This window comes from Choloepus didactylus, chromosome 20 (assembly GCF_015220235.1).
Source record: "Choloepus didactylus isolate mChoDid1 chromosome 20, mChoDid1.pri, whole genome shotgun sequence".
NCBI classification, from domain to species: domain Eukaryota; kingdom Metazoa; phylum Chordata; class Mammalia; order Pilosa; family Megalonychidae; genus Choloepus; species Choloepus didactylus.
Window position 1 is genome coordinate 28161899 of NC_051326.1, and position 18635 is coordinate 28180533.

Genomic DNA, 18635 nt, shown 5'->3' on the forward strand with positions numbered 1-18635 from the left:
CTGGTGGCCATCATCAAGCCTGAGGGAGCTGGGCTGCCAGAGTAGGGCCCCAGGCCACTTTGTGACACAGCCCACCTGCCCCACTCCACCTAGAGTCTGTTTCCGAGAGCACAGGCCCATGTGTCCTACGAAAGAGCTGACAGGGAACGAGAACAGCTGGGCAGCTGCCTGGTGAGCTGTGACGCTGTTTCCCACTTCACCGGAGAATTAGAGAGTGCCCTGGGTTGTCGTAGACAATATTAGCAGACACACTCTGTGGCCCTGGGAAGCTGAGCTCCCAGAGAATGAGAGCAGCTGCACCGGAGGCCTCCTCCTTCCGGGGTGCTGGAATAAGGAGCCAGAGAGGGGCAGGGGACACTGGGCAGCTCCCCAGTTGCTTCAGGGCTTCTGCTGAGGACTCAGCACCTCCCCTCCAAGAAACCTGGGCCCCAGGCGGCCCACGGGAGACAGACAGGCCCAGCAAGATGCCAGATCTCATCATCACAGATACCCCTTCTCTTCTTAAAAGACCCTTCTGCAAGCAGGGCTGGAGTAAGGTTTTGCAAAGCAAGACGGGGGTCTCAAAGCATTTTCCAGTTCTGTAAGAAGCTTAATAAATGCATTTGGAGCCAAGATGCTGTGGAGCTGGGATTATTCATTCCATTTCCCAGGGAGGAAAGCAGGCGGGGAGGGTGGCTGCTCTGCCCCAGGTCATAGAACCCCAGCCTCTGCTCCTCCCCACCCCACCCCTGTCTCCTGACAAGGAGTTTAGTGTTCAGAATGGGGTGCTTTTAAAGCCCGAGCACTACTTGTCATTCCTGTGCTGCCTTGCAGCTGGGGACAGGAGGGCAGAAACTCAGAGTCTGGCGGCCCTCAGCTGAATTACTCTTTGGGGTAGAGGGACAGGGGTAGAGGGAGGAAGGCACAGCTAATGCAACAGCGATGCCAGGCAAGGCTGATGTGTCTAAAAGCGGTAAAAGGGGTAAACGTTAGGCTGTACATATAGTTCTAGAATAAAAATGAAATAAAGAAAAAGATGCATGATATTGCACATCACAAAGTGAACCCTAAGTAAACCATGGACTATATAGTTAATAGTACAAATATAAAGAAAGTATAGGGGGGTATATGGGAATCCTGGATTTTATGCACAATTGTTCTGTAAACCACAGCATCTCTAATTAAAAAAAAAAATAGAATGAAGGGCAGGGCGGGGTCCGAGGCAGGGACTTCTCACCTGGAAGGCGTTGCTGGCAAACCCCAGCCCCAGCTGCCGGCAGACGACCATGGCCTCCACGATGCCCCAGTTCTCCCCGCACACCGTCCCCCACACGAGGGACCCGTTCCTCTCCACCAGCACCTCCACCCGGCCCTCGTAGGGGTTCCGGCCTCCGTTCAGGCGCAGCTGTGGACGGAAAGGAATGCACGGTCACCAGGCGGAGGGGGTGGGAAGGGAGAGCCCCACCAAACTGCCTTCAGCCCTGATTTTCCCACGCCCCGAGCCAGGCGGTCTTTCCTGTGTGGGACACCCACAGATTGAACAGCATCCACCGAGAGCGTCCTGCACACAGCACGGTGCCCAGCATGGTCTTAAGCAATGGTCCCCACCCCTAGGCCACAGATGCCTCTGCAGCTATGGGGGGGGGGGGTCCTCTGACCCCCACTGAGCACCACAGCAGAATCTGACTCTGTTCCCTGCTGCTTCCCAATCCAACCCCGTGAGGGAAATCGCTCTTAGGATCAGATGCTTTGAAAAGATGTGGTTGAGGGCCTTCAAATTCTAGAATTTTCCAAGATGCTTCCCAGGCCCTTTGCTCTTCTCCACACCCTCTGCCTCACTGGTTCCATTTTCTGACCTCATCTCCTCCCGCAGTTCCCACCCATCCTCTCCTGCCCTGCCCAGAACTCTCTTCTGAGATCCATGAATCAACTGCCTGTGCTAGTCCCACCTGGACAACTCGGAGACCCCACTTCTCAATCTGCCCTCTTATTTCCTCTCCCTAAACTTGTTCTCTATCACCCTCCTTATTCTCTATTTCAGTAAAAGTCACCACCATTTATCCCAGGGGTCAGCAAACTTTCGGTAGTGAATATCTTAGGCTTTGTGGGCCAGACAATCCCCATTAGATGATACAGAAATGACAGGGTATGGCTGTGTTCCAATAAAACTTTATTTACAAAAACAGGAGGGCTGCATTTGGCTTGCAGGTCATGGTTTGCTGATCCCTAATCTATCCTGTTATACAAGTCAGAAATCTCAGAGCAGTCCTTGGTATCATCCTCTTTCGTATCCCCCACATCCTGTCAAAATCTTCATCCTATAGGCTTGATCTCCTAAGTCTCTCTCCAATCCACCCAACCCATCCAATGAGGCACATTTCACATCATGGCCCAGGAGACACAGATGCGCTCATCCCTGCTCATCGTTCAGCCCTATTTTCCTTCTCCAAGGATGTCACTTCTTGCTGAGTAAGCACCTCATCTTTCCCCTGCTTCATCAGTCCATTCTCTACTCAGAAGCCAGAATGATCTTTTGAAAACATGAATCTGATCATGTCACTCCCCTACATGAGTGGCTTCCCAGCCTTCTCCCTAGTCTCCTCTTCAGCTTTATCTCTTGTCTCCCTTGTCCTTGTTCTCTGACGTGCAGGCACGTGGGCCTTCTTTCAGTTTGGGGTTACATCAGTTTTCTGACCCCATCACACAGTGAGGCGCATTTCACATCATGGCCCAGTCAATCCCTGCTCATCGTTCAGATCCCAGGCCCAACGAAGCTTCCCTCAGATTGGGGTCAGTGCTCTAGCGACACATTCTATTGCTCCCTATATATATGTCTCTGTCCTAGCATTTATGACAATGAAGATTTAACTAATAATAATTTAACACCCATCTCCTCTGCTATAAATAAGCTCCAAAGGGCAGAGCTGTATCTGTTTGATTTATTGTGACATCAACACCTGAGACAGTATCTCAGAAATATTAGGCACTCCATGAGTATTTTTGGAATGAATGAGTAAGTGAACAACCTTATGGAATGAAAGCAAGGGCCAACTTATACGAGGTCAAGCAGGCAGGTCTGGAGTTTGGGGAAGGTGTCTAAAAATGCAACCTTCACTCCCAACCCAGATATCTTAGCCTGCTTCCCATTACATGCCAACAGTTCCCACCTCTAGAAGACATGGCACCTCCAGAAACCCTCTGTGAAAATGCAAACACTCCTGGGATCTTCAGCACATTTTGCTGTTGGTTCCCCAGTCCTCTGCTACAGCCCAACCCTGGGACACGGGTCTTGATCTAATTGTGGACTTAGGGATACAAGGGTCAATAAGGACAGACAGGAGACGGACAGCCAAGGCAGTCACAGTGCTAGATCTACCTCCCAGGTTGCCGAGTAGGTGAATGAAATGAGAGCATTCATGTATGGGGCTCAGAAGGGTCTGGTACACAATAAATACTCAAGAAATGTTAGACATGATCATAACCGTGATCACTGTTAGGGTGGGGAGACCCATCTTCAGAAGAGGTCTGGCCTGAGGGAGGCTGAGGTTTGTTTTCCTGGGTGTCTCCAGGCTGAGAGCCCAGGGTTAGGTGGACACTGGACCCTGGATTGGACGTGGGCTATACCTCACCATGACTAACATATCTTTGGACCTTTGTAAAAACACAAACAATGGAAGACAAGCAGAGCCATTGGGGAAGCCCTAGAATGGCCTGTCTTGGTCAGGAGGCAGGACGCCCAGCTTTAGCATCCCGGGGAAGGAGAGCAATAGCACGTCAGCCATGTGGGCATGTCAACTCACCGAGGATGTCTCCAGGTCTATTCCTCGGCTTATGAGCCTTAACCAAGGCCTGAATTTCACTGTGCACTTCCTCTGTGTGCTTACTGAGCTTCCTGCTAGTAACACGGACTCCAAGAGATCCAGTTAATTGTGCCTGGGCAGCCTGGATTTCTCCTGATCCATTTTTTTGTCCAGTATTTATTGAGCACCTACTAAGGATAGGCACTGTGCTAGGTGCTGGGAGGTCTGGGGAGCACTCACTGTCCCTGGCTCGGCACACGTCCTTATGGACATGAGCCCATTGGACCCTCTCAACAACCTAGGAGGCAGCACTTTGGTCACCCCCATTTCACAGATGAGAAAGCAGAGACTCAGATGAGGCAAGTGTCTCTTAACTACCAGACCAGACCCTCTCCAACCACCTGATTAAGCCCTTCTCCACCAAGCCTTCGTCTGAAGCAGGAATCTCTGCCTGTAACTGCAGGGCTTGGGGGAAACAGAACTGAGCACCCAGCAGGGGTGTTCAGAGTGGGGATGGGGACAGAGCACTCCTGGCAGGAGGTCCAGGCCCTGGATTCTGAGGTGTTTACTGTCCATTGGGGTTCTGGGGTCTGGAATGACCCCTGATGCTTAGGGAACTTGCTAAAGCACCCAACATTGTCCCTTGTGGAAACCACGTCTTGTCACCTCTGCACGGCTTCAGTCTTGGTGGGGAGCAGTCGTCAGCTCCTCCCTCACATCCCCTTGCCCCAGCCCCCTGAACCTCCAGCCTTCTGGCCTGGACATGGGTCAGATGAAACTGTGCGTCCAGAAAGGACAGACAGACGCAGTGGGCACTGCAATAGAGACTGCAGGTGTGCTTCTAGGCTGTCAGAACCTGAGTTCTGGCTTCGGGAAGCCTGAAGCTAAGGCTCCCTTCTCTGTGGGAGGTCCAGGTCTTGTCCCCTTCTCCTCTCTCCCCAAGCACGGTTTCCCAGCTTCTGCCCCACCTCTGTACCACATGAGCCAGTGGGGCATGGACCGCTGGTGGGCAGGAGTTAGCACTGACAGTTTAGAGGGCCAGCACATGGTGCCAATAAAAAGCAGAATGACTTTTAATAGGGTTTATTATTGTTTTTAAATTCCCTACAGAGTAGCCCTGCCTTATTGATGGCACCTGGGGCAGGGGGCTCCCACCAGCGCCCCCTTCAGATGCTGCGGCCTCACAAAAGCTTTGTTTTGCCCCCTTGAGGTCAATGAACGATTAATTAGAATGGAGGATGCTGAAGAAGCCCGTGGTTCACCCTTTTTCCTCCTCCTATGGGGCAGTGGGGCACTCACCTCAAAGTCTAAGGTCCTGTCTCTCGGGCTTCCTGTGGGAGGTCCGTGAGGACCCTCTTCCACGGCCCACAGCTGCCTGTGTGGCATCCCAGAGTCTGATGGCTGCGTGGCAGTATCCCTGTTTTGGGTTCTAAAGCTGAGGAAAATCTCAGAAATTCCAGCTGATGAACACAGCTGCCACACCAACTCCAGGACAAAGAAGATATGTGCTCACAAGGGCAAGCTAGGACCTCTCTGTGAAGTGCTTCCCAAGGCTTCCAGATCCTGCAGTGGTTCTTCAAGGCCTGGAGCAGCCCCTGGGGCAGGGAGCAGGGTTCGAATGCTCTGGAAGGAATCTAGGCACTTCAGGACACATTTGGGCACTTTTCCTGTTTCCCAGAGAAAATCAGAAGGGCACAGGAGTGGCTGCCAATGAAGTTCTGACTCAGCCCAGGACACAGTTCTGCATTCTCAGCCCCACTGCAGGGGGCAACACCGTGGGAATTGCCTGGTTTGCTTGCTGAAGGTGTTCTGACCTCACCAGTGTCAGAGGAACCCCAAGAGGCCCTGGCCCTCCCTTCTCATCACCCGGTATCTTGGGTGTCACCCTCCACTCACCCAGCCACACCACATCCAAGCCATGAGGAAGCAGGGGAAGGTCAGCCCTTCTCAAAATTTCTTAAAACAAGCCAGACATTTCCGTTTTCCTCTTCCTTTGGTTCTCTATGGCAGAAGTATGGGGTTTTAAAGAAGGGAGTCGAGTGTGGGCAGCTAAATTTTTCTGAGCACGAATTGGGAAACAAAACACCTCCTGACACTGGAGTATTGCAAGGCTGGGCCATGTTTTGATAAAGTTGTGGTTATCCAGCCCCACACCTATTTTTGGAGGTGGTAGGGTAGGGGAAGAAGTAACATAATCCAGATGTTGAACATGAAAGGAAACATGGCGACTTTCCAACTCAAATCCCACACATGTGCCTGATCCTGCTGCCAAGCCAGGGCCAGGCCCCCAGTTCAGAGGGCAAACGGAGGTCGGCAAAGGAGGTGCATCCCCTGGGGTAGATGAGCTCATCTGGTAAACCCACTTGCCCTTCCCAGAGCCTTCCCACCTTGGCTCCTCTCTCCCAGCAATTAGAGAAATGAGGCTTTGTTGTTACTGGACAGACAAAACCATCTAGTTCCAAGCCTGCAGCCTTTACTAGCTGTCTAGAAAAGTCAGTTTCCTAATGAACTCTGGACTGGAAGGGAAGATGGGAATCATGTCTCTCGCTTCCTTATTTTCAGAGGAGGAAACTGAAAACTCAAAGGGATTAATAAGCCAGCTGGACTCACACAGCTGGTGAGGGATAAAACTCGGGATTCTAGATTCCACCCAGTGTCTTTGCTAAGGCCCTTTGGGGCCACACACCACGCCATGCATTTCCTTGCTGCAGATTGCAAGGCAATTCCCACAGCCTATGTGCATTTATTTCCTAGGTGGTTTTCCCCATTTACTCCCAGGAGGATAGAATTAAGTAAATCCGAGTGTAACATTCTCCTGCTCCCTATGCTGGAGGGCAGGGAATCCAGAGGGCCCCGAGGAAAGGGTGAGGACTGTTTGGTTGGGGCCGTGACTCTTCCATTGTCATGACTTGTCACCTGGCTCAGGTGCATCTACTAATCAGAACATAGTCCTCCACTTCTTTGGCTTAGGTCTCTCATTTGGTTTGAAAACCTCATTCCACCAAACTCCTACCTGTCTTAAGAGAATAGCACCACAGCACGCTGGGACTCCTGGCAAGGCTTTTTACAGCTTTATTGTGGCTGTCCCAGAATGCTGATGGGTAGTTACAGACTGTGAGCCTTCCTCACAGCTGCGGGGGTTGTGACCCCCCATTCTTGGTCACCCACAAATGAATGCCTGGCTCAGCCAAGGGCTGTTGGTGTCCACATGTTCTGGCCCCGCTGGGTGGTGAATTGCCTGAGATGTGTTATGGCTGCCCAGCTGGGTGGCACCTTAGGCTGCTGGTGCCAGGACCAAGAATTGCTGCCAGCACAGGGGCCAGGCTGGGGAACCACCCTGCACCCTGGCGTCAGCATTTGCTTAATTTAAAAATAAGCACTCAAGAAACTCTCCCAACATGCTAGCCATGTGCTGGATGACATGCAACACCTAGACAAATTCATGGGCATAGTGAATGGCTAAATGGGAGTTACTTTGCCTTTTGGTAGGATTGGATGGACCAACTGTCTCCTAGGCCTCCTTGGGCAAGGCCACCCAAGCTAGAGGACACAGTATAAGTTTTTAGAACTCTGTGTCAGGAAAGAAGGGGGTGTCTGTGGCTATAGTGCCATTTGGATCCCTTTTCTTTCCCTCTGGTTACCAAAATAGCTTTCCTTTCCAAAATACTGTCTGTATTTTGCTTACATTTCTGGGTGGTTGTGGGCCTGCTGTCGGATGTGGTTCCTCTGGGTCCTCGGAAAGGGCCTGTGCTCAGGGCGTCGCAGGTGCTGCGCCCCTGGCCGCAAGGACTGAGTTGTGACTGCATGTGTGTGTCCAGTTCCAACGCAGGGCGTGGCCCACCACGGACGCCCAACATCCGCCATGGGAAGGAACTCAGGGTGGTGCTTCTACAGATGTTTCTCATTGGACAAACTTACACGTGCTAGCTGACAGTGCCATTAGTGGTGATGACGGGAGAGCCGAGCGCCTCCTGAGTCCGTCATCGGAGCACCCTAATACCACCTGCTGGAAAACTTCAGGGTGAGGCCACCTGGTCTACACTTCCTGGGGCCTCCGTGACCAACACCCGAATGCAGTGCCCTCCAGGCGCCCAGTCTCCTGACCTTTTTCTGGAAGCCCATGGCAGGGATGTTGCACCTCACACCAGCATCTTCCTCATGGCTGCAGCCCAGAGACTCGACATTGAATTTGCAGTCTATGATGGACTTCTCATTCCCAGTGCACTCGATTTCGTTTAGGTGGATGGGCCCTATCCCTGGTGAGGGAAAATAAACAGGCTGTGAGAATCTCTGGAGAAAATTTTCTGGAATTGGAAAGAAAGTCCCAAACAATTAGTATGCCTCTTCCATTCTTAAAACTGTCCTAGCTGCCTCCCATAATCAGCTCAGTGACCCCAGGGAGAGAAGAAAATGTATCCCAGGATGAGGTTTCTCATGCTAACCTACTGCCTTTTTTTAAAAAAATTCAGTTTTATTGAGATATATTCATATACCGTGCAATCATCCATGGTGTACAATCAACTGTTCACAGTACCATCATATAGTGCATTCATCACCCCAATCTATTTTTGAACATTTTCCTTACACCAGAAAGAATCAGAATAAGAATAAAAAATAAAAATAAAAATAAAAAAGAACACCCAAATCACCCCGCCATCCCACCCTATTTTTCATTTAGGTTTTGTCCCCATTTTTCTACTCATCCACTGATACACTGGATAAAGGGAGTGTGATCCACAAGTAAACCACTGCTTTTTGTTTTGGAATTCACTTCTCACATAAGATGGTATAGAGTATGCTGTTAACTTGCTATGTGACTTTGGCCAAATTACAGCCTCTCTGAGTATTGGTTTCATCACAAAGTGAAGGTGTTGGAGTAAATGACATCTAAGTTTCCTTCATAACTTCAACGTTCCATGCATCTACAAATCTGAACAGAGGACTATCACTGTTATCAGTCAGGGTCCCTGCATACGGACGTCATACTTAAATCAGATGATTTGAGGAGAGTTACAAAGAGGGATTTTTAAAATAAAGGTGTGGACAGATATAGGGGTATCATAAAGGATAGTCCAGTACTCAGGGGCTAGAACAATGGGGCACAGACGCCACCACAAGGACTGTGTGGATGTTTTGGGGGTGGGGGGTGCACAGTATCTGAACCAGGACAGTGAAAGAAGAGCTGCATGGCGAGGCCGCCTGATAAGAGCGGTTACCACTGGTGGAGGACATCCCGTGGGGCCCTCCCTCTCGGAGAATGAAAACCCTGGCCTCTCTCTTCTCCCTACACCCCAGTCTCTTGCCAGTGCTCATCAGCCAACCCAACAGAGCCTTCTGGGGGACTGGACAATACAGGCAAGGATGGAGAGGGGACCTGGAGGGGTCGACGGGAGACACCCAGCAAATCACCCATGGGGAGCCTGTGGGGAAGCTTCTGTTACAGGCACTGAGATAACAAGAGTGAACCTCACATTGCTGTGGAGAGGATTCCCAGTGGAGCCAACACATACCCCCTTCTCTCTCTAGTCCACTAGGAGGCATCAAAGTCTAGTTCCTTACTGGTTCCCTGGGTTGCACCTACCCCCACCTCCCCGGGACCCTGCCTGGAGGCCATCTCTGTGCTCTTCCGGGCCTCGCCATCCTCCTCTTGTTTGGGTCTTGTCCCCCAGCACTTAGCCTGCTCTAAATGACCAACTTTACGATGATTCTTGCTTGACCCCACACCTCCCTTGGCCCATCACTCTCCTCTCCTTCAGGGAGAACACCTTGGAGAGTTGTCTGTTTTTGTTCTCTCGGCTTCCAAGGCCAGCAGTATGATCGTTCGCCTCCAGGCCTCCCCATCTCAGAAATGCACCTTCATCCCCAGGTTGTTCTTGCCAGAACCCGGAGGTCACCTCTGGTACCCCCGACAACCCATCTACCCTGCATTCTGTTCATGCCTCCAAAATCTGGATTAGGTTTTTTTTTCCCCATTTCTTCCACCACAACACTGGTTCAACCCCACCATCTCCTATTTGGATTCATGCAATAGCCTCTCATCTCCCTCCCCTCTTGCTTATTCCAATCTGTTCTCCCTACAGCAGCCCAAGTGATTCTTTTCCGACAGCCCAGGCTAAGTTGGGTCCCCTTGCACAGCCCCTTCTTCAGCCCTCTAATTTACCTTGAATTTAGGTGGTTATTTGTTTAATGTCTGTCTGTCCTCCTCACCAGGCTGGAGGATCCACGAGGGAGGGACACACCCGTTTTCCCCTTTGTGGTCTCAACAGTGCCCAGCAAATAGGAAGGCTGTGCCGGTTTGAATGTATTATGTTCCCCAGAAAAAGCCATATTCTTTGATGCAGTCTTGTGGGGGCAGACATATTAGTGGGGATTAAGTTGGAATGTTTGGATTAGGTTGTTTCTGTGGAAATGCACCCACCCAACTGTGGGTGATAACTCTGATTGGATAATTTCCATGGAGGTGTGGCCCTGCCCATTCAGCGTGGGCCTTGATTAGCTTACTGGAGCACTGTATAAGCTCAGACGGAAGGAGTGGGCTTGCTACAGCCAAGAGGGATACTTTGAAGAATGCACAGAAGCTGAGAGAGTAGGTGCTGATGAGAGACAGTTTGAAGACGGCCGTTAAAAACAGACTCTTGCTCCAGAGAAGATAAGAGAGGACAAACACCCCAAGAGCAATTAAGAGTGATGTTTTTGAGGAACTGCTGCCTAGAGAGGAACATCCTTGGAGAAAGCCATTTTGAAACCAGAACTTTGGAGCAGATGCCAGCAACGTGCCTTCCCAGCTAACAGAGGTTTTCTGGACACTATTAGCCATCCTCCAGTGAAGGTACCCAATTGTTGATGTGTTACCTTGGACACTTTATGGTCTTAAGACCATAACTGTGTAACAAAATGCCCCCCCCCCCCTTTATAAAAGCCAATCCATTTCTGGTGTTTTGCATTCCAGAAGCATTAGCAAACTAGAACAAAGGTGTAATACATAGCGTCTAAATGGATGTTGTTGGATTCGTTGAGCTCCTGTTACATGTCAGTCTCAGTGCCTGGTGTTGGAGATTTAAACATGAATAAGGCAAGGCCCTGCCTCAAAGAGCTCACAGTTCACAGGACAGGCAGACACACAACAACTAATATAATGAGATAAACATTCAATATGGAGGGGACCGTGAGTGCTTTGGAGCCCAACAGAGGGTCTTTGGCCCTGTCTGGGGTTTTTGGAGACCCCCAATATCAAGGCTTACCAAGGGAAAAAATAACTTCCAGGAGCAACCTAGGATTATAGGTAAGAGCCAAGTTTTGATTTTCCTGAGAAATCTGTAAGTGATGAAAATTTTCACTCCCTTGAATTTTATAAAACTTTAAAACATTTATAAAAGCACATTGGTGACAATAGCTGAAGCAGTCAAAGAAGGACACAGAATGGAAAAGCTGTGACAAAATACAGATCCTAAAGAGAGCCCTTGAAGCAAGCAAGGGCCATAGCTCATGGATTAAGATCTCCGCAGAAATAAGCAGCAACCTGGGACTGGGGTAGCCAGTGTCAGATCAGAGGCTTGTTTGTTGATGACGATGATGGTGATGGTTGCGATGACGCCAGCTAACATTTACTGAGCACTTCCTGCGTGCTGGATTCTAAACACATTGTTTATACCAACTCATTTAATCATCCCAGCAACCCAACACAGGAGGAAACTGGGAACCAAGCATTAAGTAACTGGCCCAGGGGTGGAGCCAGGATTCGAACCAGGCAGTCTGACCCTACAGCCATGATCTTGAAATATTTCTGAAGTTCATTCAGGAGACTTGAGAGAGAAAACCCTATGCTGGAAAAGAGCAAGAGGTTTACTCTGGGAAAGAGCTGAGCACTCTGGTCCCAGGTAAATGCTGTGTTTTCCTTTCTGTCTACCTGAGGAGAGGCTTGTCTTTGAGGAGCTGCTCAAATCCCTTCTCCTCCACAGCTCAGCTTAAAAGGGACCTCACCTAAATCTAAACCTCTACAGGGTTTACTGTTTATACCTCACTTGTCACGCAATGAGTTTTGCAGTAAGCCTGAAACTGAATTCAGCCTGGGTCTCCTCGGGCTATGATGAAATCTTTCTGAGCTCTGCTTTACTCACTGGAGCAACAGTAATAGGACAATAATAATATCCTTCTTGCAGCACTGAGGTTATGAGGAATGAAAGGGACAAAGTACATCTAGTGACTGGCATTTACTAGGGAGTCAGTGAGTGGTGGGCATTATTGTCAGTAGTATTTCCTAGGCACCATCTTTTATTTGTTAGTTATCTTTGGGGTTATTTCTTACTTCTCCCACTTCGCTTGAGCTCCTGGTGAGCGGAACCCGTTATTACAAATGCCTGTGGAATAAATGAAGTCTTCATTCCAGGATGCAGGTCTACCCTTGGGCCAGTTACTTAATGTTTGGTTCCAACTTTCCTCATTTATTGGGTTGTTGTGAGAATTAAATGAGTTAGGATAAGCAAAGTGTTTAGAACAGAATGCAGCACATAGTAATTGCTCAATAACTATTTGCTATCATCATTGTAACTATCATCATAATCATCATCACCAAATAATCAACATGAACAAATGTTGATTGCTAGACTAAAGCACAACTCTGGGGGTTGAGACCCATTAGCAGGTTGAACAGCCAATTTAGTAGGCTGCAATCAGATTTTAAAAAGCATGATAGATGATGAGAAATGCCATGATGTTATACATGTTGTAAAAGTAAGCATTGTTTCATGAACCTTTTGTTTCAGTTTTATGTGTGTAGCATGTTCTGTATCATATTCTTTACTGTGGATTGTAGGCAAAAGAATTTTAAAGTCTCTGTTCTAGACCCGTACTGTCCAGTTCTGCAGCCACTGGCCACACATGGCTATTGAGCATTCGAAATGCGAGTGATCAGAATTAAGATGTGCTGTGAGTATAAAATACACACTGGATTTCAAAGATCTAGTGAAAAAAAAAGGGGGGGGAATATCTCATTAATGTTTATATTATTACCTGTTGAAATAATATTTTTGATATATTCGGTTAAATAAAATGCATTATTAAAAACAATTTCACTTGTTTCTTTTAACTTTTTTTAACGTGGTAACTAGAAAATTTAAGATACATATGTGGCTCACCTTATTCTTCTATTGAACAGCTCTGCTCTAGAGTGTTGAAATTTCTTCACTGTGTTCATTCAGCTGACCCAACTTAATCAATTGGAACTCATTCATTCATTCATTCATTCATTCCTCATTTTTAATCTTCAGTGCTATGTGCTGGGCACGGATATGGCAATAAGGGCACAGAGATAAAAGCCACAGGCCCTACCCCTATCCCCCTTTCAGCTTCGGGGAGAGGCGGATGGGTGGACAGACAGTAGCGGTGCAGTAGCCCGCAGATGTCTGCGGGGAGTTCCGGGAACATAAAACATTTTTATGCTATGACCTAACATTCAACCTGGTGATAAGAACAGGTCTCTTAGAGAATCCCAGTCTGGAAACAATCAGAACCTCAGACATTGTTAATCCACCCGCCTGGTTTCTGAGTGAAGGTTCGGAGGCCCAGAGGGTTGCTCCAGGCCACGGAGCAAGTGAGCGGCAGGGCCAGGCTGGGAGTCTTGGGTCTCACCCTTTCACGACCCTAGCTCTGGGTGTGGCTGCCTGGTGTGCCAGCTAGAGCCAGGATGGACACTTGACATTGAATGCAGTACTTTTCCTTTTCTGCCTGCTAGAGTCGACCCTTTCTAGCAGGGCAGAAGATAATAAATCATCCAATGGTTCTTTCAAGGACCGCATTGAAAATGTCAACTGAAATGTCTCTTTCCCCAGGATCCAGAAGGCCCTGATGCCGTGGAAACCTTTGGCTGCTTTGGCCAGTGAAATAATTAGGTCAAATAGCACACGCCCATGGCGAATGGAATGTTTATGTCATGCAAGTGGTTGTTTATTCCTCAGAATGAGTGATCTTTGTTCCGTGGGCCCTGGGAGAGCACAAATCGACATGTTAGCCACTCAGTAAAATGGACTGTGGGAATTTTCAAGATCCAATGGGACCCGACGAGTTTGCCATGACCAGGAGAGGAGAATTGTTATGTTACAAACTGAAGCTGCCACACCAGGAGGATGCTACATCAAAATCTGTGCCTGACCCCCGAACTTCAGTGCACACCTAGGAAGCTTGCACAGATCGGAGAATGGAGGTAGGACTGGGCCAAAGTGGGTATAAAAGAAAAAAGCCAAATTTGAAAGTGAGAAGACGTGGATTCCAGTCTTTCTCTGACACTGACTATGGGCATGGCCTCAGGAAAGTCAGGTGTCCTTCTGAGTCTCAATTTCCTCACCCGTTGTCCTAGGTGTCACCTAAGGACCTTGCCAGCAGTGACATCCAGGACTCCAGTCCACTAGAAAGCTGTCCTCCATGCAACCACAGGGAACCATTAAGAGTTGATCCCTAAACCTACAACTTCTCTAATTAAAAAAGAAAATCCACTTCACAACCGAACACAATCTGAGGAAGTTTAACTTGCTACTAATAACTCTAGATGGGAGCTGGCAACCCACAACCCGCAAGGCCAAGTCTGGTCTGCCGCCTGTTTTCGTAAGTAAAGTTTTCTTTGAACACACACGTACATATGCACACAAGAGTTGACACCCCCTCCCCCCCCCAAAATTGGGCATGGACAGAGTGTAAAAAGAACCAACAAATGGCCCCAGAGAGATGAGCTCTACTTCTAGAAGTGTAAAAGCGCCATATGCTTTAATCGAGTTGGAGGTTAAGTTAAACCTGTGATTCTAGTTTCCCACCAGGAAACCAGTGGATGTGGAGCTCAGGCCCCGGGAGACAGGGACTATGATTTCCTGCAGGCTGTGAGCAGTGACCTCACCACATTCCTTTCTGAGGGGCGAGGGCTGTATTCCGAAAGGACGGAAACCTCTTCTCCCCACAGGCGAGGCCACCCACACCCCTGCCGCAGCCCCTTCCCCCTCCTCCCTGCCCCGTCCACAGCAGCCTCCCTGCGGGGCAGCACTGACAAGATTCCAGGAAACGACAGTGATGCCCCTCGTTCAAACCGCAGTTCTCTGGGGGAGGGCTGGGCGGTCTCCGGGGTGGGTGCAGAGTCTGTTTGGGTGAACGCCTGCCCTTCTAAAAAGCCAGGGCTTGAAAGGATAAGTGGTCTTCGTGGGGCCTTGTCAGGGAGGGGAAACGATTTGTAGTCCCGTGTTTGCACATTTCTCTCAACAGAGTGATCCACTTAAGCCTGCTATACTTTTGATATTTGCTCAAATGAAAAATTTGTTCAGGACACTTAATAAAAACCAGGCCCCCTCCTGTTCGTGTGTTGTGAGAGATGGTACAAGGCTTCCTGCCCCCTCTCTCCAGTGTCAGTGGGAGAAATGCTCGTGGTGCTGCACCGGGGTGGAAAAGCAAGAAGACATCTGGGATTTTTTGCCTCCAGGGCTGGTCCACTATCTGATGAATTCCCAGGCTTTCTCAGCATGGGCTGGTGGAGAAGACTGGGTTAGGAGCAGGGAGACCTAAGCTCAAGTATTCATTTGCTGTTAACAGGCTGTTTCACTGTGGTCAATTTACTATGGGCCTCAGCTTTCAAATCCATAAAATGGGGAGTTTGCACACAGTGTTCTCTAAGATCCCTTCCATCTCTGTCTGGGGAGAGGCCCGCACTTCCCTAACAGAGCCGTAGCTGCTGAAGGGGGTGGGGAGCAAGGAGACCCTAAGAAGCACAAGGCCATCAGACAGGCACCCGGCAGGGGGCTGCGCTCACCCAGCAAAGCTCAGCCAGGAAGAGGCCACGCCAACACCCGCCCTCTCCTTACCTTGGCCCAGCCTGGAGCCGGTGACGGCCTCTTTGGCACTCCCAAAGCCCAGCTCTCTGCAGACCACGCTGGCCGAAACCAGGTCCCACTTGTCGTCACAGATGGTGCCCCACTCTCCGTTCTTCAGCACCTCCACGCGGCCCTCTCCAATGTTGGCACCACCTCTCAACCGCACCAGGGGTTGCTGGGGAGACACACGGTCCTGCTGAGTGGAGAAGCTGATGCTCCAGCTGGTGGGAGCTGGGGAGGCACGCTCCCCTCCCCCCACCTCTCCACCTCCACCCCCAGCCCAGGCAGGCAGTCTAGGAGCTGAAACTGAGCTTGGTGTGTGTGTGTGTGTGTGTGTGTGTGTGTGTGTGTGTGTGTGTGTGTGTGTACTCACTATACAGTCTGCTCTGGTGCCAGCTCCCTGGCTCCTGGAGCCCTGGGGAGCCCATCAGCTCGTCCTTAGCTGTGACCACGAGCACGGCTGCTTTATTCTCCTCTCCCCTCATCACCTCAACCCATGCCCGGCTCAATGATCTCCCCATCAGCACTTCCCTCCGCCCCTTAGCCCAGAACCTCAAGATGTAGAGCTACAGAAAGAGGTGTCAGTAATAAGTCAAAGCCTGGCAACCTTTTGAGCACCCCCCACCTCTGCCCAACACATACGCCCAGAAACCAGGGTATGAGAGCAGATGGAGTCAAGTGACCCGGCTCCCATGTTGTAAGGCGTAACCCAGTGGTGTCAAGGTGCTGGTGGAGAGCGTTTGTTACTCCTGTGCAAATCTCATAAAATGACACCCCACCTATCCCCACACCTTGTGTCTGGCCATGGCAGGGTGGGATGCTGTGACATCACCCAGGGTCACCACACCCCAGGGACTGCTCTGACCCTGGCACTGGGGGAGAAGAACAGAGGGACGAGGGTGGGTGCAAAATGCCCTGTGGCTTCAGGAACCTTCGTTCTAGCTTTCAAAGACAAAGCAAAACAATTAACACTCCTGGCCCTAGCCTCTGTTCTCCACCTTCCTTCCCAAGCCACGGAAGCCAGGGCCCCCTTCCCATCAAGCAGCCTAATGGAGGCAGAGTGTCAAATAACTTTGCATCAGCCCAGCAGTGGCCAGGCAAGTCAGCTGGCCCTGGAGAGAAAAAAAAAGAAACAGAGGGAAAATGTGATGTAAGGCTCTTTCGCTCTATTTTTTTTTAATTGGTTTGGTATGAATTTGATTCCTTTGCTTTAAACCACACAGCAGAGGAATTCCAAAACAGTGGGACCTGGTATTACGGATGACAAATGAGGAAAGCCTAGAGGTTCCAGCTGAGGCTGTAGAAAGGACGGGGGCCTTCGAATCAAGCAGTAGGCGAGGGCAGGTGGGGGCTCGGGGCTGCAGGGTGGCTGGTTTGGAGAGGGCCTGGGAGTGGCTGTCCACGTGGGCCCCGGCCGCCTGCTGCACACCTTTGAAGGTGTGGTCACGTCTGCATGCTGCATGAGGGACCAAGGAGGCAGAGCTGGCTCACCCAAGGGGCCATCCCTGGAAACCCCAGGAGGCACTCCGGAGAGTTCCCACACGCACTAGGTGACAGCTGGAATCACACATTCATTTCCTTCCTCTCACTTGGGGCTTTGTCTTTTGTCAAAATACACCAGCCCGGGAGGGGCTGCATCCAGTCTCTCGCCCTGGTTTCCCTTTTCCATCACATCCTCTCCAAGAGCATGTCTTCAGGCGTTGATGGGGAAGGGAGCAGGACAGAGGAGAGACGATGCAGGAACCAAACCTGCCAGGCTTGGGGAGGGGCTGGCCGCTCACCCCCTGCTCCTCCTGCCCCTCCGCCTGGGCCTGACTCAAACCCCATCGGGCCTTTCCCCCTCCTCTGACCCTCTTATCCCTCACCCCGACCCCATTCCTCCTCGGAGCAGACTTTGAATTCATTCCTGCCAAGGTGATTCCTAAGTACTGAGATTTTATCTGACGGGGAATTGTCCCCTGATAAGTGACCAGATACCTCTGCCGCCCCTCCCTCGCCTCTTCCCATGTACTATTCCCACCCACCTGCCCCAGCCAGCACTTTCTAGAACGCACAAATTACAGGGACCCTTTGGTGGAAATATGAAAAAAGACAGATAGGAAAAGAAAAGCTAATTGCCTCAACGATTACAGAGAAAGACATAATAGTGCCCCTTCTGTTTTTCAGAGGATGGGTCTAGCCAACACATGGTCAGGATAATTCACTCTTCCTCTGAAAGCAGTCAGTTGAAATGGGGGTGCTAATTTATATGAGCAGATGTTGCCCTACATCTCTTTGAACACACTAGCTCACACATGCACATTCACGCTCTATACACTCACACACACATGCACTTTCACACACTCTCTCACACACACACACATGCACACAAAGGTGCTGGTTCACAAATATAACATGACTAATAGGTACAGATCACACGGACGTGGTAGTGGTAGATTATCCTTTTCTATCTTGGTAAAAGCTTTCAAAAACTTTGATCCTTTCTGTTGCAGAACCAACCCAAATGTGTTTCAAAACATTTGAAGCTGATTTCAGGTTCTTTTGAGGGTTTATCAAGTTTACAGCAGTTCCAAAATTAGCTTTTGTTTTGGGAACTCCGCAGGAGCACAAGGGACCCTGTCTGGCCTACCCCCTTTACATTGCGTATGTGCTGGGTCAGAAGAGACAGCACAAAGAACCTGTAACACCTGGAAAAGAGGTGTTCTCCTCCTTCCAGGTATTGTGCTCCACAGAGGGGTCTCCATTCTCAGAGGGGGAAGCAATAATGGTGGAAGGACAAGTGGGGGTGCAGATGATTTGCAGCAGAGGCCCAGCTGTTGATCACACCCTAGAGGTGGCACCTACTGGTGAGGCTGCCTCTGCTAGGTTCTAGAACTAACTATCCACTGCTGTCTTTCTGCCCTCCTGCCCTCTTGGAGAGTGGTCTTTGGTCTCAGCCTGGGCCCGGCTCTCCTCACTCTTTCCTGCCCCTTCACCACCCATACAGGTGCCAACTGGTCACACCTTCTGCCTT

At 50.0% G+C, this 18635-nt stretch overlaps 1 protein-coding gene across 1 annotated transcript in view; it reads right to left on the bottom strand.

The window, feature by feature from the left end:
- Positions 1-18635, bottom strand: part of LOXL2 (lysyl oxidase like 2) — a 93858-nt gene that overhangs the window by 18277 nt on the left and 56946 nt on the right. The window contains exons 6-8 of the mRNA XM_037813045.1: positions 15614-15797; positions 7884-8035; positions 1217-1384 (exon numbers count right to left, since the gene is read on the bottom strand). Of these exons, the coding sequence (XP_037668973.1) occupies positions 1217-1384; positions 7884-8035; positions 15614-15797 (504 nt within the window). The remainder of the gene's footprint in view (positions 1-1216; positions 1385-7883; positions 8036-15613; positions 15798-18635) is intronic.